Source organism: Bos indicus, chromosome 1 (assembly GCF_029378745.1).
Source record: "Bos indicus isolate NIAB-ARS_2022 breed Sahiwal x Tharparkar chromosome 1, NIAB-ARS_B.indTharparkar_mat_pri_1.0, whole genome shotgun sequence".
NCBI classification, from domain to species: Eukaryota; Metazoa; Chordata; class Mammalia; order Artiodactyla; family Bovidae; genus Bos; species Bos indicus.
In genome coordinates, this window is record NC_091760.1 from 42763148 (window position 1) to 42785914 (window position 22767).

Genomic DNA, 22767 nt, shown 5'->3' on the forward strand with positions numbered 1-22767 from the left:
CATTTTTCTCTAATCTTATAACCATATAATCAAGGGGGTTGGATTTTTTTCTTATTCAGATTATTTCTTCAAGATCAAGTATGATTCTGGGCACACAGATCAGTATATAATTACTGAATAAATTTAGTTAAAATAGCAGCATCAACAGTTGATCCATTTGTTCAACAAGCAGTTCTAAACAAGATGTTTTGCTGCATGTGCAAATCAGGTGTTCACCAGTTACTTCAGATTAACAGCTATCAAGTTGCTAGGATCCAAATATGCTATGTTTGTGGTATTCTGCATTAAATTCTCTCAGGGAAATGTGAGGTATTTTTGTTTTTAAGGCAACTTGAGTTTTCAGTATAGGATTTTTTAAATTCCTCTTCCAATTATTTGGTAAACAACTGTTTTTAAAAATGTATTTAATACTTAAAAAAAAATTTTATTACAGAAAATGTAAAACTACATAAAAAATAGTATTTAAAGGAAATTTTTTTTTCCAATTTTAACATTCTTTTTCTTTAAAATCTTTTTGGAAGAAGTTAATGAATTCAGGAATATTTTAGATACACTGTAGGTGGAATGCTGAATATGATTACTGTTCAGAAATCTATAGTAATAGTAAATTTTCTGTAGCTATATTTTTCTGATTGTGAAAGAACAAGTACATTTTAATCTATTAGACTGAAAAAAGGTTAAAAAGATTAATTAAGTCTACTGTTGGCAAAACAAGCTACTCTTACAGATAATGTAACATCTTTTTAGGGTAATTTTTCAATATCTGTTAAAATGAAAAATGTTCATACCCTCCAGCCATAATTTTTGCTTTCAGAAAAGTACAGATGACTGGGACTGCTGGGCAAACATGTATATGAAAGAATGTGTGTTGAGAATTATTTATAATGATATTTTTGTCATATCTCAGTTATATAAAGAAAATTATTCTTAATAAAAATGTAGGCTTACTATATATTGAGAGAGAAGAAAATTCTTAGTGTAATATGTACTGCATCATCAATAGCATTTGGGTACTAATGAGATTATAAAGGAAGTTTACTTTGTCATTCATTTGATCCTGTAATGTTAATTATTGTATAGCTTTTGCATATTTCTCTTTGAAAAAGTAATAAAGCCTAAGATATAAAGAGTGCATATTGGGAAAGGAGTAAATGTTTAGAAAATATATCTTTTAAGTATGTTTCTTCTGTTTTGAAATAACATTTAACATAACTGAGAAAGGAGCCTTCTAAAGCATGCACCATGTGCTGTATAGTTTTCATTTAACATTCTCTGATAAGTCAGGAAAACATAAAAAGAATGTAACTCTCATGGCAACCTAATATTTTCTTATATTCCTTCCTATGCCAAAATTTGCTTAATTATTTCTCTGTTTTTGGACATAAAGATTGTTCTCAGTTTTGGAAGATTATAAACAATTCTTCAGTTAACATATTACTGTATAAATCTTTGTCATACTTCATGTTTCCTTAGTATAAATTTCAGAAATGAAATTATTGGCTCAAAGTGACTGAATGTTTTTAAAGCTCTTGATATATATTTCCAGTTGTATCAGTTTCTATATCCACTGGTAATGTATGTCTATAATAAAATGCATTCATCTTTTTAAATGATAGCAGACAATGGTATTAAAAAGTTGTTTTATTTTTTATATGCATGTGAGTACTAATGACATTGAACTTTAAAAATCTTGATTTATGACTGAAATAAGTGAGTCACAAAAAATATATGAATGTCTAGTAAATATATGAAAATATATTGAACTTAACAAGAAATTAATAAAATGCAAAGTAAAATAATATGGTGTTAGGATGGTAAAAAATTGAAAAGAATAAGAGCCATGCTGGCCAGGGAGTGGAAAAAGTGCTGATAGTATTATAAAATTGATATAGCATTTCTAATTTGTCAGTGTTTATCTAAAACTTTATGTATGTATTCCTAGGCATTCTGTTCCTAAAGTATCAAGAAAATTTTTAAATGTATTTGGGAGGCTGTTTATCCCAAAGTTTTTCATAGTAATGAAAATTGGAAGTATGCTATGAAGCCCAACAATAGAAGTTTGATACAATATTTAATGACATACTCATTATACTTTAGAGTATAATGAAAGATGTTATTGAAAGACGTCTTTCAAAAAAAACTTTATTGAAAGCTTCTTTATGCTTTAATGTTTCATATAAAAGTAGTTCAAACTACTATAAAAAAGATCAAGGAAGTGTACATATATATCAGAAAGGCAGAATAAAACAGCAAGGTTCCATTTAAATACAGATGTAGATATTCATATATGAATATTCTTGCTTGGAAAATTCCATGTACAGAGGAGCCTGGCAGGCTGCTGTCCATGGGGTTGCAAAGAGTTGGACAAGACTGAGTGAATATGCATACACACATTTACAAAGAAAATGCTAAAAATGATTTATTTGCAAATATTAATGATTGTGCCTGTGTAATAGGATTATGTTTTTACCTTTTTTAAAAACAATTTAATTTATGACCATGCTGAGTTCGTTGCTGCACATGGGCTTTCTCTAGTTGTAGTGATTGGGGCTACTTCCCAGTTTCAGTATGCAGGCTTCTCATTGTGGTGGCTTCTCATTGCAGAGCATGGGCTCTAGGTTTCAGAAGTTGAGTCGCTTTGGCTCAGTAGTTGTGATTCACAGGCTCTAGAGTGTGGGTTCGGTAATTGTAGCACATGGGCTTAGTTACTCTGCATAATGTGGGATCTTCCTGGATCTGGGCATCGAACCCGTGTCCCTTGCATTGGCAGGTGGATTCTTAACCACCAGAAAAGCCCAACTTGTTATTTTTTTAAATTATGAAATGAGTCATTAAATTTACCATGTTATGACCAAATGAATAAAAATTACTTTGCACAAAATGTGACTTATTTGGTTAATATATTAACCAAAATATAGCAGTATTAATTCCTCATATAAACTAATAAGGAACAGCACCAACGCCTGTAATGATAAATCATCATAGGACATGAAGACATAATAAATGGTTTAAGATATGCAAATGAATAGTTAACATAGAAAAATGTTTGTTTATCATTAATTTTTCTCATTCTTTGTATTACACAGAGAAGGACAAGCCATTATTTTTGTCATTGATAGTAGTGATAAATTGAGAATGGTTGTGGCCAAAGAAGAACTTCGTACTCTTCTGAATCATCCAGGTACATGTCTGTGTCTTTCAGTCTGTAACGTCTGTGCTTTGGGGTCATCTATGATGTTTTGTTCTTTGATTCAACAAAACATGTTGTTTACACTGTATCAGTTCAGTTCAGTCACTCAGTCATGTCTGACTCCTTGAAACCCCATGAACCGCAGCACGCCAGGCCTCCCTGTCCATCACCAACTCCCAGAGTTCACTCAAACTCACGTCCATCAAGTCAGTGATGCCATCCAGCCATCTCATCCTCTGTCGTCCCCTTCTCCTCTTGCCCCCAATCCCTCCCAGCATCAGAGTCTTTTCCAGTGAGTCAACTTTTCGCATGAGGTGGCCAAAGTACTAGAGTTTCAGCTTTAGCAAAATTCCTTCCAAAGAACACCCAGGACTGTTCTCCTTCAGAATGGACTGGTTGGATCTCCTTGCAGTCCAAGGGACTCTCAAGAGTCTTCTCCAACACCACAGTTCAAAAGCATCAATTCTTCGGCACTCAGCTTTCCTCACAGTCCAACTCTCACATCCATACATGACTACTGGAAAAACCATAGCCTTGACTAGATGGACCTTTGTTGACAAAGTAATGTCTTTGAATATGCCATCTAGGTTGGTCATAACTTTCCTTCCAAGGAGGAAGGGTCTTTTAATTTCATGGCTGCAGTCACCACATCTGCAGTGATTTTGGAGCCCCAAAAAATAAAAGTCTGACACCGCCTCCACTGTTTCCCCATCTATTTCCCATGAAGTGATGGAACCAGATGCCATGATATTAGTTTTCTGAATGTTGAGCTTTAAGCCAAGTTTTTCACTCTCCTCTTTCACTTTCATCAGGAGGCTTTGTAGTTCCTCATCACTTTCTGCCATAAGGGTGGTGTCATCTAGATATCTGAGGTTATTGATATTTCTCCCGGCAATCTTGATTCCAGCTTGTGTTTCTTCCAGCCCAGCGTTTCTCATGATGTAATCTGCATATAAGTTAAATAAGCTGGGTGACAGTATACAGCGTTGATGTACTACTTTTCCTATTTGGAACCAGTCTGTTGTTCCATGTCCAGTTCTAAGTGTTGCTTCCTGACCTGCATATAGGTTTCTCAAGGGGCAGATCAGGTGGTCTGGTATTCCCATCTCTTTCAGAATTTTCCACAGTTTATTGTGATCCACACAATCAAAGGCTTTGGCATAGTCAGTAAAGCAGAAATAGATGTTTTTCTGGAACTCTTTTGCTTTTTCCATGATCCAGCGGATGTTGGCAATTTGATCTCTGGTTCCTCTGCCTTTTCTAAAACCAGCTTGAACATCTGGAAGTTCACCGTTCACGTATTGCTGAAGCCTGGCTTGGAAAATTTTGAGCATTACTTTACTAGTGTGTGAGATGAGTGCAATTGTGTGGTAGTTTGAGCATTCTTTGGGATTGGAATGAAAACTGACCTTTTCCTGGAATGAAAACTGGAATGAAAACAGTCCTGTGGGCACTGCTGAGTTTTCCATTTGCTGGCATATTGAGTGCAGCACTTTCACAGCATCATCTTTCAGGATTTGAAATAGCTCAACTGGAATTCCATCACCTCCACTATCTTTGTTCGTAGTGATGCTTTCTAAGGCCCATTTGACTTCACATTCCAGGATGTCTGGCTCTAGGTGAGTGATCACTCCATCGTGATTATCTTAGTCATGAAGATCTTTTTTGTACAGTTCTTCTGTGTATTCTTGCCACCTCTTCTTAATATCTTCTGCTTCTGTTAGGTCCATACCATTTCTGTCCTTATTGAGCCCATCATATACAGTTCTGTAATTTTAACAAATGCATATATTTATGTAACTGTTCCTGTCTATACACTCCCAGACAAGAAACAGAACATTTTCATCACCCTGTAAGTTCTTTCATGCCCCTTTCCAATCAGCACCCCTACAAGGGGCAAGAAGAGCTACTAATCTGATTTCAGTCTCCAAAATTTTGCCTTTTTTACCATTTCATATTAATGGTGGGAAAAGGTACATACATTTTTGTGCCTAGGTTTTTATATTCATTGTAATGTTTTGGGGAATTGCCCATGTTGATGTATGTATCACTTGTGTACCCCTTTATTTGCTTTGTAATATTTTATTATATTACTGTAACAGTTTGTTTATCCAGTGTTTAGTAATTGATACCTGAACTGTTCCTAGTTTAGGGCAATTATGAATAAAGTTGGTGTGAACATTTTTTGAAATATAATTGACATATAATTTTACATCAGTTTCAGGTATTCAACATAGTGATTTGATATTTGTATATACAATTAGCCTTTGAACAACTGGGATTTGAACTGCACAGGTCTACTTGTGTGTGGTTTTTTTCAAATAATGCCACAGTAGTACTATATGATCCAAAGTTGACTGAATCCACAAATGTGAAACTGCAGATACAGGGGGCCAGCCATGAAGTTATTCACAGATTTTTGAATGTGCAGAGGTCAGAACTCCACCCCCACATTTTGCAAAGGTCAACTGTACTGTGAAATGATCACCACAAGTCTAGTTAACATCCATCAGGATACATAGTTAGAAAATTTTTTTTTCATGTGATGAGAACTTTTAAGATATATTCTTAGCAACCTTCAAATACCCAATACAGTATTACTAACTGTAGTCACCATGGTGTACATTACATCTCATAAATTATTTCATGACTGGAAGTTTGAACTTTTTGACCCCTTTCATCCATTTCAAGCTCTCTCCACTCCAGCAGCAACCAATTTCTTCTCTGCATCCATTATTTTGTTTTCTGTAGATATTGTTTGTCTTCTTTAGCTTTCACATGTGAGATCATATGGTATTTGTCTTTTTCTGACTTATTTCACTTAGCATAATGGATTTCATTTTGTCATTTTCTATCTTGTAATAGCCTCTTCTGATTTTGTGGGAGGGCTGTAGAGACCTCAAAAAATGACTTGAAGAGCAGTTACTCCTCCTCTTTATTTTTTTTATGTTTTGGATTTGTTAAGAATTGGTATTATTTCTTAAGCATTAAATAAAATCTAATGAGGCCATCTGGTTCAGGATTTTGTGTGTATGTTGGAAGCATGAACTATAAATTCAATTTCTTTAAATGAGGTAGGGCTATTAAAGTTCTGTATTTCTTCTTGGGTCACTTCTAGTAATATATAACCAAATCTGTTAATTTGTTAATTTATATAAGTTGTGGAATTTATTGGCATAAAATTGTATCATCCTCTTATTATCCTTTTAATGTCTTTAAGACCCATATGATATACATATCTTCTTTCATTTCTAATATTGGTAATTTATGTTTCCTCCCTTTTTTATTGCTCCATCTTTTAGAGAGTTTATACGGTTTTACTAATTTTCCAAGAAAAACTTTTAACTTTGTCAGTTTCCTCTGCAGATGTATCTTTTTCAGATTTCATTAATTTCTGCTCTCTTTTAACAAATTTTTGTTTTTATTTTGAACTTCCTGTATTTAAATTGAATTTCATTTTCTCTTTATCTTTTTCAGATCGAAGTAGAAATTGTTGACTTTATATATTTATTTTCTTATAAAGCATTTTATATCTAGCTTTTATAATAAAAGCATTTAAAGCAATACATATTTTCTGAGGATTTAACTATCTCACAAATTCTGATATATTTCTTTATTATTTGGCTCAAAGTATTTTCTAACTTACCTTTAAGTTCTTCTTTGATGGTTGGATTATTTAGTAGTGTATTATTATTTAATTTCCCAAATATTTGGAATTTTTTAGATGTCTTTTTGTTATTGATTTCTAATTTAATTCTGTTTGATCAAGTAACCTATTTCAAAGATTTTCATTCTTAGATCAGATCAGTCACTCACATATGGTTGAACATGGTGAATGTTCCATCTGCAATTCCATAGAATGTGTATCTTGCTGTACTTGGGTGAAGAATTCTGTAAATATCAGTTGATAGTGTTATACACATCTTCCATATCCTTTTGTTGTGGTAGAGTTGATGTACAGTATCATATAAGTTTCACATGTACAACATGATGATCCACAGTTTTTTAAGTTGTGTTCCATTTATACTAAATATGAAATATTGCCTGTATTATACAACATATTCTTGTAGCTTATTTGTTTTATACATAGTAGTTTGTTTCTCTTAATCCTCTACCCCTAACTTCTCTTCCACCCTTCCCTCTCCCCAGTGGTAACCACTAGTTTGCTACCTATATCTGTGAGTCTGTTTCCTTTTTTAACATTCAGAAGGTGTTGTATTTTTTTAGGTTTTACATATAAGTGATGTCATACAATATTTGTCTTTCTCTTATTTCATCTAGCATACCACCCTCCAAGTCCATCTATGTTGTTACAAATGGTAATATTTAATTCTTTTTTATGGATGATTTATGGATGATTAGTATACCATTGTATGTATGTACCACATCTTTATCCATTCATCTGCTAAGTACACTTAAGTTGCTTTTATTTATTTTTTTTTAGGTTGCTTTTATATCTTAGCAATTTTAAATAATGCTGCTGTGAACATTAGGGTACTTGTATCATTTCAAATTATTATTTTTTTATTTTATAAATACCTAACAGTAAAAGTGCTGACTCATATAACTACCATGAGTTATATTTTTAGTTTTCTGCTGCTGCTGCTAAGTTGCTTCAGTCGTGTCCAACTCTGTGCGACCCCATAGACGGCAGCCCACCAGGCTCCCCCGTCCCTGGGATTCTCCAGGCAAGAACACCGGAGTGGGTTGCCATTTCCTTCTCCAATGCATGAAAGTGAAAAGTGAAAGTGAAGTCACTCAGTCGTGTCTAACTATTAGCGACTTCATGGACTGCAGCCTTCCAGGCTCCTCCGTCCATGGGATTTTCCAGGCAAGAGTACTGGAGTAGGGTGCCATTGCCTTCTCCAGAAACTTCAATTCTGTTTTCCATAGTAGCTGCACCAATTTCCATTTGACCTAACAGTGTACAAGAGTTCAATTTTCTGTGCATCCACACCAGTATTTATTGTGTTCTTTTTGACCATAGCCATTCTGACAGACAGATGTAAGGTGATATTTCTTGGTAATTTTAATTTGCATTTTTAGTAAATATCTATTAAATTGATCTAACTGTGTGGATCACAATAAACTGTGGAAAATTCTGAAAGAGATGGGAATACCAGACCACCTGACCTCCCTCTTGAGAAACCTATATGCAGGTCAGGAAGCAACACTTAGAACTGGACATGGAACAACAGACTGGTTCCAAATAGGAAAAGGAGTACGTCAAGGCTGTATATTGTCACTCTGCTTATTTAACTTATATGCAGAGTACATCATGAGAAACGCTGGGCTGGAAGAAGCACAAGCTGGAATCAAGATTGCCGGGAGAAGTGTCAATAACCTCAGATATCCAGATGACACCACCCTTATAGCAGAAAGTCAAAAGGAGCTAAAAAGCCTCCTGATGAAAGTGAAAGAGGAGAGTGAAAAACTTGGCTTAAAGCTCAACATTCAGAAAACTAAGATCATGGCATCTGGTTCCATCACTTCATGGGAAATAGATGGGGAAACAGTGGAAACAGTGTCAGACTTTATTTTTTGGGCTCCAAAATCACTGCAGATGTGGTGACTGCAGCCATGAAATTAAAAGACGCTTACTCCTTGGAAGGAAAGTTATGACCAACCTAGATAGTATATTCAAAAGCAGAGACATTACTTGCCAACAAAGGTCCGTTAGTCAAGGCTACGGTTTTTCCAGTGGTCATGTGTGGATGTGAGATTTGGACTGTGAAGATAGCTGAGTGCCAAAGAATTGATGCTTTTGAACTGTGGTGTTGGAGAAGACTCTTGAGAGTCCCTTGGACTGTAAGAAAGTCCAACCAGTCCATTCTAAAGGAGATCAGTCCTGGGTGTTCATTGGAAGGACTGATGCTGAAGCGGAAACTCCAGTACTCTGGCCACCTCATGAGAAGAGTTGACTCATTGGAAAAGACCCTGATGCTGGGAGGGATTGAGGGCAGGAGGAGAAGGGGACGACAGAGGATGAGATGGCTGGATGGCATCACCGACTCAATGGATATGAGTTTTGGTAAACTCCAGGAGTTGGTGATGGACAGGGAGGTCTGGCGTGCTGTTCATGGGGTCGCAAAGAGTCAGACACTACTGAGCTACTGAACTGAATGTGTCTTTTAAGGCTACTGTTTCCTTATTGACTTTTTATGTGAATGATCTGTCCATTGATGGAAGGGGGAAGTTAAAGACCCCTTACTATTATTGTGTTGCTGTCAATTTCTACATCTGTTAATATTTGCCTTATATATTTAACCTCGCCTATGTTGGGTACATACATATTTACAACTGTCTTTTTCTGCTTGAATTGATCCCATGAACACTGTCCTTTAATGTCCTTCTTTGCTTCTTTTTATAGTTTTGTTTTAAAGTCTCTTTTGTCTGATATATACATTGCTGCCCCACCATTTTTTTCATTCCATTTGCATGAAATATCTTTTTCTATCCTCTCACTTTTGGTTTGTTACTTTGTATTTGAAGTGAATCTCTTATAGGCAAACTATGTATCCGTCTTTTTAAAAAAATCCATTCAGCCACCCTATGTCTTTTGACTAGTCCATTTACATTCTTATCCTCCTTCTATAATATTTCTGTTTGAAGTTTTCTTCCTTTGTGTTGACAGTAAAAATGAAACAAAATGTTTGACTCTTTGCTAGGTGCTGTTCAGTAACTGTTTAATGAGCCCGCCACTCCCACCCTCATCCATCTTTGGTTTACAGTTCCAACAAGAGGGCAGATAATCTTACTTCCCTTGTAGCTCAGCTGGTAAATACTCCACGTGCAATGAGGGAAACCTGGGCTCAATCCCTGGGTTGGGAAGATACCCTGGAGAAGGGAAGGGCTATCTACTCCAGTATTCTGGCCTGTGGAATTCCACGGACTGCACAGATAACCTTAGGAAGAAGTGTATTTTAAATTCTATTATCACTTAAATATATGCTTGACAGTATATGCCTTTAAATGTTTATGTATGTGTGATATGGGAAGAAGTGATTGGAAGACAATTTTAGTGGATTTCAGTTTTAAGGATTTTGGAGAAGATAAAAAGCTAGAAGTGTGATGATAGTCTTATTTTCTCTTTTAGATATTAAGCACCGTCGAATACCAATCTTATTCTTTGCAAACAAAATGGATCTTAGAGATGCATTGACATCTGTAAAAGTATCTCAGTTGCTGTGTTTAGAGGACATCAAAGATAAACCATGGCATATTTGGTAAAGTCTTTTATTTACATTTCATTTTATCATTCTGAAAAAATCTCCAACTTCAGGGTTTTTTTTACAAGCTCACTATATAAGTGACTTAACATGGTAGGATGAAAGGTAAAGATTTTATGTTTTATAAAATTGTAGTGTTGCAGGTATTCAGTAATATATTATTGTTAAAACCTTTTCAAATCTTTTCAGGGATAGAAAAACTAAAACAACTCTTTAAAAGAATTAACCAATCTGCTTACTTACCCAGCTTCAACCACACTAATTTCTTTCTGCACATTGAATCAACCAACCACAGTTGCGTCTCAAGGCATTTGCACTTTCCCTTTGTCTGAATCATTCTTTAAAACTATTTTCCTGCTTACTATTGTACTTTCTTTAAGAAAGAGACCTCTCTTGATAATTCTCTGAAATATCACTATACATTACCCCCATCTCTTGTGTTTTTTTTCCTTACTTTGCTTTATTTGTCTATTGCCATATGACCTCTTCTTTTTTTTCTTTTCTCTTGTATAGTCTGTCTTCCTAAACTAGACCATTAGTACCATGAGACCTGGGATTTCATCGATTTTTTTCACTCTAACTCCCAGAATAGTAACAGTGCCTGTTTAGTAGGTACCTACTCATAGGTACTTAGGAGATATACACAATAAATACATGTTGATATGAATAAACAGAATATAAAAATCTCTTATTTGGACATACTGTAAAACTGAACTCTTAAATAATTAGAGTCTGATATTATTATACATTTTTTTTGGAAAGCAGTTTCTTACTAATATCTTTAATTCCAGTATGTTTTTCCGCCAAAATATTCTGATGAGGATAACCAGAAGTTACATATTAGATAGTATTTTAATGCCTACTGCTACCTTATGCTACCCTATGAGGGTTTCCCTCATAGCTCAGTTGGTAAAGAATCTGCCTGCAGTGCAGAAGACCCGGGTTCAAGTCCTGGGTCGGAAAGATCCCCTGGAGAAGGAAATGGCAACCCACTCCAGTATTCTTGCCTGGAGAATCCCATGGGCAGAGGAGCCTGGCAGGCTACAGTCCATGGGGTCACAAGAGTCGGACATGACTTAGTGACTACACCACCACCTTATGTTACATTAAGCTTCCCTCTGTTCACCCCTGCCCCCACCTCTCCCTGGCCCCAAACTTCTCTATAGAGAAAGGCTGAACACAGAGGCAAAGAAATCTAGGAAAGAAGGAAGTGATAGAACTCAGAGGAAAACTTTAAGAGCTAACCATGGTGCTGAAAGAGTAATACTATAGCACTTGAGAAATCCTTTGAAATGTTTCAGTACCTAAGGCCACATATCATGAGTAAAACCCTCCTTACTTTGGAAATCAGAGGAAAAGTCAGTGTTTACTAAATTATTCTTGAGTTGGAATTTGAGGTTCTGTGGTATTTTGTTGGTAAAGAAAGGAGGGAGTTGGTGTAGAGAACTATCTTAAGGTAGAACCTTTCTAGTTTTGTAAATCATGCTTAAAATGATAATATCTAAAGTAGAATAATTTAATTTTTGCCCTAAGTGTGCTGACTACATTAATGGAAAGTACAACATTCAAAATACGGGTCAATTTTAATTAGTAAAAGATATAGTTTTCCTATTAATTTTGAAGTAGAAATTAATTTTGCAAATGGAAAATGTCTTTCTCCTTAATAATTAGCTATTGAATTCTATTAGGTTTATTTATTTGTGACACCTTAACTTATTTTAGTAAGAGAAAAAAATATCTGATGTTATAAGGATATGGACAGAGCATATTGCCAGTTTCTTCATTTTCTGTACATCTTGTAGAAGAATGTTAAGTTTTTCTTTTAAGTTTGTCTAAAATTTTGACTTCTTAATTCAAACTGGACATCTAAGTTCCAATTAGTGTTTCACTTGTTAAGGTTTTTATTTGAACTAAAAATAAATTTCTCCTTTAATTTTGAAGAAAAAAAGTAATGCTGAGTGGTGCAGAGATAAAATATTGCATCTCTCTTGCCTTAGGTACAAATAAATTTGGGTAGTAAAGGAGAGATTATAGAGAAGTATAGTCTGGACTTTTTTTTTTGGTTAATTTTTGACCATTTTACTAAACATATAATCAACTCTGATTTTCAAGTCTGATTCTGTTTTAATTCTTCCCATGTGTTCTTTGACTAAGTCCCTAGAGTGATATATGTTTGCTTTTGCATTTTTACTATCTTGAGAGGGAGACAGATAATAAAAACATCAGTTGGGAGGGTGAAAAAAAAAGTAGAATAGTAAGAGAAAGAATAATGAATGTGGTCTCCCTCTGAGATATAATTGAAGTCAAGAAGCAATTCACACAAAGGTTTGGAGGAATAACTTTTCCAGATAGAGAGGCCAGTAAGTGAAAAGGCTCTTGGATGAGAATGTGCCTGATGTTGTCTGGAAACAGCAAGAAGTCCTTGCTGGCTGGAACAGAGAGGTAGGGGGAAATTGTAGATGAGGCCCCTGAGAAATAACGAGGGGCTATGTCACATAGTGCCTTGCAGAAAATGGTGAAGACTCTGGCTTTTATTCCAGTTATGAGTCTTATAATTTATTTGAAAGGAAAGGTAGAATTTAAATATTTGGGAATTATTAGGAAAAGTGCAAGATATAAGGGTTTCTTCATGGCACTGTTCTCTTATGTGGTACTAGAAGTTTGTGATAAAAGTCAATATGTTGATCATTCTTGATATAAGTATTTCAGTTAGTGATGTTTTGCTGTTAATAAAGGTAATCCATAGTTTGCTTTGAATAATTGCCTATCTCATGATATTTGTTTCTGCCTTTCTATTTTAAAATAATTCTATAAGTCATGTTCTTGGTGCAATAAATAATTCCTTGAAAGTAATTTCTCTTTTTATTAGAATCAAATTAATTGTTTTAAGATAATTTAGTACATTTTAAAATCATGCTTCAGCATACTAAAAGCAATCTTAATCATACAGAAAATCTAATTATGTATACTAATTGTTATTAGATAATTATATCAGTAACATGAGAAACTGTCAGAGTCTTAGAAAAAGATTATTTCATACTCAAAAAATCCTCTACATTTTATTGTTTTAGTTTATATAATTTAATTTTTATTATTTATAAAATAATGTCACAAGGATTTAGGCTTACTTACTTTCAAGAATGGAACAACAATGAAAAGACTCTGTATTCAATGTTTTATATGCGTATCTCAAATATTTAATTCTTATAATAATCACATGAGGCCAGTGGTTATATTCCCCCATTTTACAGAAGCAAAAACTGAAGGCCAAAGAGTTAAACAACCTATCGAGGTTTGTAAAACCAAGAAATATAAAACTATGATTGACTTCTACTGGGATTTTTTTATTTTACCAGTTTACCAGAGTTACAGTTACAGATTTATGCCTTTTAGATATCAATTTTCATTTCAAATAAAGTCACTCCATCCTATGGCTAAATTACAACCCAAGTAAAGCATTTCTAATAAATAAATGCTATTGAATCATTGGGGCTGGTAGGGGAAAGTAGGATGGTGTGCTCTATAATCCCACTACTGAGAGAATAACTCAAAGTATATGTTTTGTTAATGCCAGTCCTAGTAATAGTCCTAAAATAGTAAGATTTTAATGATATATTTTTACAAATGTCTATGTAAATTAATAAATAGTTTTCTCATGTCTTGATCCTAAGCACTCAGACTTTTATATCCTATGTATATTCAGTTTCAGTACTTAACCAGTTTTGCTCAGATATGTTATTAAATATATTAATTTGCCATATGGCAAAATTGTAATTATTTATTCTTACAGTTTTTTGATGAAATGTGTATTTTTCTGTTGGTTTTATTTCAGTGCTAGTGATGCCATAAAAGGAGAAGGATTGCAAGAAGGTGTAGACTGGCTTCAAGGTACATCATAAAAAACTGCATCTTCAGCCTTTATTTTCTTTCCGGTCACATTTTCTGTCCTTTTTTACATTTTATTTTTATTATATCACTGCCTTTTTCCCTCTTGTTTCCATCTATTTCTGCTATCAGAAAATACAATACAGTAAGTATCCAATACCTTGCTCCATTTACTTCAATTACATTTTTATAAAGGATTTATTTAAATAAAAACTACTTATATCAATATACATGACAACTCTAGAATATAATTTTAATTTATAGCAATAAGTTTCTGTCAGATCTAGTAATAGAAGCACATTTGAATTTTGGGGTAAATTTTAGACCTGCTGTCAATAAAAATCTTTGTGGCATGTGTCTTTCAGGAGTCATGCTGTACTCCACATATAGCTCCATTTATACATGGCATGTTTCTACAAATTTTAGTACTCATATTTAGTACTTTATATACTGGTATTCTATTAGTGTTTCTATATATCACAGTTCTATATGTTATTCATCAAAATAGCTATCACGGTACAAGCTTACTATACCAGGGATTAAATTAAGATCTATCATTTTCCCTAAGGTTACATTGTCCACAAGACACAGGAAAGGCTTGAAGCACAGTGACCCACACAGAGAAATAAAACGTGAATGTGCATGAAACCAAGTTCTATAAGTCCTTCTTCTTATAGGACCCTGAAGGTCAGGCAAAAAAATTTCCATTTTTGAGCAGGACAGTGGATGAGTTCTTTTAGGAACCTCCCTGCCCTGAATAAGGGTGAATAATGAGATTAACTTGTTAATCCATGAGCTGTGGTCTTGTGGCTATAAATTTAATTTCTTCTACACATTCTTTTTATTCGAGCTATATGTGATTTTTTTTTTCTCTACTGTATGTCATGGTGGATCTTAAGAGTAGCCTACTTACATACATAGAGACATAATATTTCTTTAGTTCAAAGTACTATAAATGTATATCTAATAAATATTTGTGTTATTAGTAAAATGTGTTCTAGTTAACTGCACAGACTGCTGTATTTTGGTTTCCCTCTTTTGTGTTTATATAGTCATCATGCCATTTACCATTACACTGCAAAGAACCTTCTAGTTACGTTTTACAATTAAGTGAAACTTAACTGAGAACCTCTAAAAGTTCTCAGAATCACTAGTGGGATTTTTCTTTGAACACAACAATTTAGTTTTTCAGACTGTGTAAAGAAGTGATCAAAGTGACCATTTTATGGGACTGATTCCACATAAAACAAATAGATTACAAAGGAACATTCTAAAGAAGACACTAGAAACATATTGTCAACCTTTATTTCTTATTTTAAGTACTTATTATTGCTCACAGCAGAGATATAGTGTGAATGGAAACCCATAATAAAAAATACAAAGCACAGTACTTAATTGAAAATAAGTGATGGTCATCTGGATTTTAAATTGTACATCTTTTTATTTTGTCTGTAACAATAAGGCCACTAGGTGTCAGGAGTGATCCAACATCACAACGCCACTTGCCAACTCTAATTTTTGTCATTGACTTTTCTGATCCATTATCTTTGTATCTTAACTCCCAAATCTCTATAAGAAGGATACATTATTGAAAAAAAAAGTTGTGCCCTTGTGTCGCCATATTATTTTATGTAAACTTTACAATTCTCTGCAAGGTAAGTAGTAGTATCCCCATTTTATGTGGGCAGCATGATGTAGAAGTAAAAAACACTTGGACTTCTGAGTCTGTCAGATATATTCCCACTACTTGTTAATTATTAACTAATGTCTTTATATTATACAGATAATTTTCCTCATCTTTAAAATTAAAAAATAAAATATCTAAAATTGCCATACAGATTAAATGAAATGCTCTCTACTAAAGTGCCTAGCTTAAGAAAGCACTCAAAAAATGTTCAGTTTACCTATCCTTTTATGTAACTTCTCTGTTTAACAGAAGAGGAAACTTAGTATGCAGATTTAAAACTATATCAGTTTGGTTTTGAGTAGGAGATCCTTTGTTCATAATTTCTATGTTATAGTAAATAGTTTATATTTTTGATGCTCCTGTCTTTGGATTTGAAAACAGGTGAAAACCCACCTTGCAAAATAAGTAGCAGTAAATTTAGGAGACTAGTCTGTGCCTCTTCTTGCTAACTTACTATCAAGAAGTTTTTCTGTAAATCTTTGAAAGATGTTCTGAACTTAAATCTCTTCATTTTCCTTGCAAAATTCTGCAATTTCCGAACATCATAAACAGGAAGGCCCTGGTTCATTTTGGATCAATTTAACTTTATTATTTTAAATTTAAGGTTGAAAAACTGAGGATAAAGTATTAAATGACACATTTTGTGCCCTGATTCTATTCTCTTTTGGAGGGATTGTCAATTACGGCCCAAAGACAAGAATCCATAAGTAAACTATTAAGTATTTTTTAAAACCACCAGAGAATATATAGAAACTATCACAGAAGTGTAAGTTGTTTTCTAGCTCCGAAACTTAAATATTTATGAGAAAACAAAACATCGTCCCACATGACTCATGAAACTTATTCACTGAGTCACTTTATCTTATGGGAAAAGTTTATAATGCTTCCAGTTTTTATATAAGAATTTTATAAACTAGGAACATTCCATTGAAAAGCCAAGGATTGGACACACACTTAGTTTCATCCCCTCTTCAAATCTCACTAAGAGTGAAGAGACTGAGGACAAAAAGAATAGGAGTGACAAAAATGGTAACCAGATTTTGAAGCCAAATATGTGATGAATGTTGAATAACTTAACAGACTTGAAAGAGTGAAATTCTAAGCTAGCACTGGAAAAAGCTGGAAACCATCCTAATTTACATTGCAGATCTCTTCAAAGGCTCAGGAATTGATGGAAATTAGAAACAAAGACGAGGTGAGACCAAAAGGAAATGCACAGATATACATCCGTGCCCGAGAAGAAGATTGAAGGTTCATTCTTTGCAGAGAGTCGCATAGTATCTCTGGAGTGGAGAGCACTGAGCACAACTGTGTGTTGGAATGCTAAACTGAAAATGAGGAGTAAATGAAAGTTTCATATTGAAGATTATAACCATGTTCTGCTTTCTCCTGATTCTCCTAGAAGACACTGGCAATAGGTAGAAGATAGAAAGCCAGCTTTGAGGAGTCAGACCAGCTAAGAGAAAAGATCTAAAGGTGTTAAACATTAGAAATTCTCAAGGAAATGGCCTAGCTATACACTAGGATGAAGATTACTTTTGACAAGCCTCACACATGTAACGAAATTCCAGTCAACTTTATAGTGTTCACTTATACATATGAGAAGATAGCAAAGTATTGCGAAGTATTTGAAGACAAAACATTACGAATTATGGAGAAAAAGAAAAAGTTTAGAAAAAGACTATTTAGGGAGAATGTTTCAAAACGCTATTCGAGTAGCCTCAAAGAGATAAAAGAATGTATTACTTTCATGAATATGACAAGAATACTAATTGAAAAAAAATATGAATTCTTGGAAAATAATAATAGAATAGTAGAAATGGTTGGATGACATCACCAACTCAATGGACATGAGTTTGAGCAAGTTCTAGGAGATGGTGAAGGACAGGGAAACCTGGCATGCTGCAGTCCATGGGGTCGCAAAACATCAACACGACTGAGCAACTGAACAACAAGTAGAAATGGAAAACTTAATCAAAAGAAGATAAAATAGAGACATTCTCTAAGAAAGTATGAAAACGACAATGGGGGGAGAAAAGATAAAGTAAGGAGTCATTTATGAGGCCCAAAATCCTAGTAAGAATTTCTGAAAGAGAACAGAGAAAATAGTGGAAAGTCATCAAATCATAAAACATTATTTTCCAGAACTGAATGATGAGTTTTTAGTTATAACATCCCTTTAGAGCCCAAGGCGGTGAATGAAAATATTCTCACGCCAAAGTGCATCATTAAAATCGACACTGAAGATGGTGGGAAATTCACCATATTTCCTGAGAAGAAAATAAGAGATATCATTGGCAGATTTCCTTAGGTAAGAAAACAAAGTAGCATCAGACTTCTCACCAGCAACACTTGGAAGCAGTGCTTGGAAAAATCTAAGGAGAAAATAATATTCTCAGGCAGTATCAGTGTATTGTAACTGTAGAGAATTAAGACATCTTCAGCCATGTAAAGTCTCAAGAGTTCACTTTCTATACAGTTTATTAATACTAAAGTAGCCACAGAGGTATACTTGTCAAAAACAAAGGAATGAAGCAAGAAGAAAAAATAAGGTACCATGAAATAAGGGAAATCTGCACAAGAAAGTTGTGAAGGAACCCCTAGGATGATAATAAGAGATCCTAGAGTAATAGTGAAAGATCTCATATGAAAATACGTGGACGAGCATGGAGAACAGCTGGGTCAGATTAAAGAGTCTGCACAAGACTATGATGGAGAGTTCTTCAAGAAGGTGAAGATTGACCAGTTTTATGCCTCATACTAGTAAAGCCTGAAACGGTGTGAGAGTAGTGGATTGAAGTATAATGTTAGTTACATTAAAAAAAAGGCAGGGTTGGGGATGAAAAGCAATTATTCACTGCAGGGAAAGCAAAATATAGTAGAAGAAAGGAAAAAACTGAAGTTTATCCCTTGTCCCAGCTGTGAGTAGCATTGACATAAAACATTACTGTTTTAGGAAAATGGGAGTATTGGGAGCATCTTGAGGGTGGCAGAAGATGGTGTACAAATGTGTGAGAACTGAAGCCCTATGTTACATTGCATTCAAGAAGTAATGAGAAAAGCATATTATTTAGAGATACAGAGGTAATCACCTAAAAAGGAGCTGGAAGTAGTTGCCTGTGAAGGGAGAAAGAAGGGATGAGGCAAGGGACTGAATTTTTAATACAAGCCTCGTAGAACTAGTTGACTAATTGGGTGCATGTACAGTGATAAAAAGAAAAACTATAATACGAATTGTGCTTTTAAAAAAAAGCAGTTGTATGCATGGGTTTCTACCTATTGTTACAGATTTGTCTTTGATTACTTTAGAAAGTAGATTTTGCCCTGTAGAGACTAATAATTTTTTGTTTGGTTTTTGTTATCAGATCAGATCCAGTCTGTGAAGACATGAAAAAATAGTATTTGGAAACTTCAACAGTTTTCAATTGAAGAAATATATATTAAGGCAAACTGAATACTTTACATTTTTTAAAGGTGTCTTTACATGTAAGAATACTTTATAATCTTCTACTTGCATTTATGGACTTTTAATGAGAGGTTTTAAGAAGAATGGACTTCAGGTATGCTAATCTGGCCATTAATTATATCAAAACTAAATCTTCCCTCCAAAGAGTTCCCTCCCTAGATTTATCAACTTCTTGGTAAAGGTCTACATTTGATTGTAATTAGAATGTTTATAAAGTCAGATTTATCTCAGTACCCCATCATGATTAATGATATCTTTAATGCATTTTATTTTTTAATTGTCAAAAAATATAGTTTATGATATGACTTTGTGGTATGATGTGCTTGTGAAAAAGAACTTTAAATATTTATAAGGGTTCCTGGGTAAATTAATATATATTAAAGCTTTACTATATGTCACCATCAACATAACCTAAAATGTAACGTACCAACTAGTGTGCTTTGTATGCCAAAAAGAATAATGCTGTGTTAACATGGCATTTGGTGTTTTACTGTCAAAGATTTGCAAATTATCTGAGACCAAGTTAAACAGAATTCATTTATTCAGTGAATACATATGAAATATCTCTGTATCTATACTAGTTTGGCATTGTCCTAGGCAATGGTGATATAAGGTAAATAAAACATGTTGCTTATCCTCAGAGAACTTAAAAGATAATGAGGGAAAATTTGAGCATCTTTTCTTACATAGTGTCTAATTTATTTCATTGGCTGAATGAAAATATTGCATTTTAAGATTAATTATTACAGTTGATTTTTTTCTTTCTTCCTTTAAATTGCGTCCAGTTTACTGTGGTACTTTGTTAGAATAGACTGTGATTCATCAACTATGATTTTCTTGTGCATGAACTGCTGCAAAAATGTTCTTTAGAATTTTAAACATACTTCTGCCATCTACTGTTTGCAAATTGTGTTGCTTCTCACAACTTAGAGACTACTTGAAATTGTAAACACTAAATAGAAGCATTTGTTTTTAATCAATCACTGGGGAACTGTGGATAAAGCAGTGGTGTAAATCCTGAAAAATATTCCATATAAAGGAAAACTGTAATATACAGTACATAGCATCTTAAATATCCTTAGCTGTGAAAATGAAAGAAACAGAAGGCAAAAGGTAAGTGAGTAATAAAGGTGTATTACAGTGACTACAGTAGTGGCATGTTTCACAGAGATTTGAATATAATAACTTTAAAACTATAGTAAAAATTCTATAATCCAGTTTCTCTTAGTCCAGAAGTCCCAGTAATTTGAAATTTGGCAAATTGAAAATTACCCAGACTATTCCAGTGATCCAGCATTTTAGCTAGTTTGCCAACTTCTCATAAATGGTTTTGATGAGGATACAAGGTGAGTCTTATTAATCTAGAGTTGCTTTAAATATAAAAAAGATGTGAAGATGAAAACACTGCAATTCAACAAAAAAACTGTTATGCTATAACTATTTTAGGAGGATGGAAAAAGTGGTGGTGTAAGAGAATTCAAATCCTTAAGCTACCATAAGGTAACAATAATAATAGCTGTCATTGTATTTTGAGCAAAATATTATTACACATATGGTATTTTGCATCATATAATCCTGACAATAACCTTATGTAGTAGATTCTAGTATTTGTTTTATAGACAAGGAAAGGACCTAAAAATGTTATTTGTTTAAGGTCACAGAGCTAGTAAATGGTGGTTCTGGGATTCAGAACAAAACAATCTGTTTAAAATAGATGATTCAAGAGCTAAGAGTAATACTGATTTTAGAAATATAGAGATATCTGCCATAAAAATAGCTAAAAGGATAGAAAAATCTTCTCTGGGGTGGGAGACTAGGATGGGTGTGGAGGAGGTCATGGACAAGGGACTACTGCTTTATTTATTTATTTTTGCTTTTTGTTTTAAGTCTGTTTAACACTTCAAATTTTAAACTGGGCAGAAATGACTATGATAAGAATAATTCTTAAAACTATGTTAATACTGAGCTAATTAGTATTCCACAAACTACAGTAGTTCATACCTATGCAAATATATAGAAGAGGGTACTGACTGTTTGCTTTGTTTCCATAATCTCCAAATCTAGTTTATAAGCATCCATTCATACTCTATTTTCATTTAAAGATTATGTAGAAGCAAGTTGGGCTTTAGTGGTCACAGCATGCCATATAAGTGTATATACACTGAGGGTATTGCATTTGTATTTAACATATTATGCAATTAAAATGTATTTAGGCTAAAGCAAGGTTTTTTTATGTTTAGACATCATTGTGTTACAAAAATTAATTCATTATGCTCTACATTTCAATGACACCTCATAAAATGTTGAAAAGTTAGCCTATTGTATATTTTGCATTTAAATGTTTATACTGTGGCCCTATTCAGCCTATGCCTTATAAATCACAAAAGAGCCGAGTTGTGTATATTTTTCATTTGTAGGTTGTCTGCTAAAAATTATGAATTATCTTCTGATTATTTATTTTTTTCCTTTGAAATTGTCAGCCCACCATGTTGTAATTTCTATAAATATATGCAGTTACCTTTGAGAAAACTTAAGGCAAATACATCCTGCATGTAACTCTGGTACATTAAAATACTGTGCATTTTAACTGACTTGGTGCATATTTTCTGCTTTCTGATTATTCCTTCTTTGTTGTTGTTTAGTCGCTAAGTGGTGCCTGACCCTTTTCGACCCCATGGACTGCAGCATGCCAGGCTTCCCTGTCCTTCACTGTCTCCTGAAATTTGCTCCAACTCATGTCCTTTGAGTTGGAGATGGCCATCTAACTGTCTCATCCTCTGCTGCCCCCTTCTTTTCTCGCCCTCAGTTTTTCCTAGCATCGGGTTCTTTTCTAATGAGTCAGCTCCTCACATCAGGTGGTCAAAGTATTGGAGCTTCATATCTTCAGCATCAGTCCTTCCAATGAATATTCAGGGTTGATTTCCTTTAGGATTGACTGGTTTGATCTTACTGTCCAAAGGACTCTCAGGTGTCTTCTCCAACACCACAGTTTGAAAGCAGTGATTCTTCAGTGTTTAGCCTTCTTTATGGTCCACCTCTCACATCCATACAGGACTACAGGGAAACCCATAGTTTGACTCTACGGACCGACAAGCAAAGTAGTCTCTGCTTTTTAATATGCTGTCTAGGTTTATTTTCTTCCAAAGAGCAAGTGTCTTTTAATTTCATTCTTTCTCTTAGTTAAAAACTAAACCAAATATTAAATGTTCACTTAAGTGGATGTTCAAATAGATTTGTTCATTTCTATGACTGGCAGGAAATACTTTGAGAAATGATTATTGTGTTTGATTAAATGTTTCAAGTAACTTAG

The 22767-nt window shown here is 33.9% G+C and overlaps 1 protein-coding gene across 2 annotated transcripts in view; it reads left to right on the forward strand.

Moving 5' to 3' along the window:
- Window positions 1–22044, forward strand: part of ARL6 (ARF like GTPase 6) — a 39395-nt gene extending 17351 nt beyond the window's left edge. For both annotated transcript variants that reach the window (XM_070786866.1, XM_019966845.2), the window contains exons 5-8: window positions 3087–3181; window positions 10287–10416; window positions 14252–14307; window positions 19357–22044. In XM_070786866.1, coding sequence (XP_070642967.1) covers window positions 3087–3181; window positions 10287–10416; window positions 14252–14307; window positions 19357–19382 — 307 coding nt within the window. In that variant the 3' untranslated portion in view covers window positions 19383–22044. The remainder of the gene's footprint in view (window positions 1–3086; window positions 3182–10286; window positions 10417–14251; window positions 14308–19356) is intronic.
- The last annotated feature ends 723 nt before the right edge of the window (window positions 22045–22767 follow it).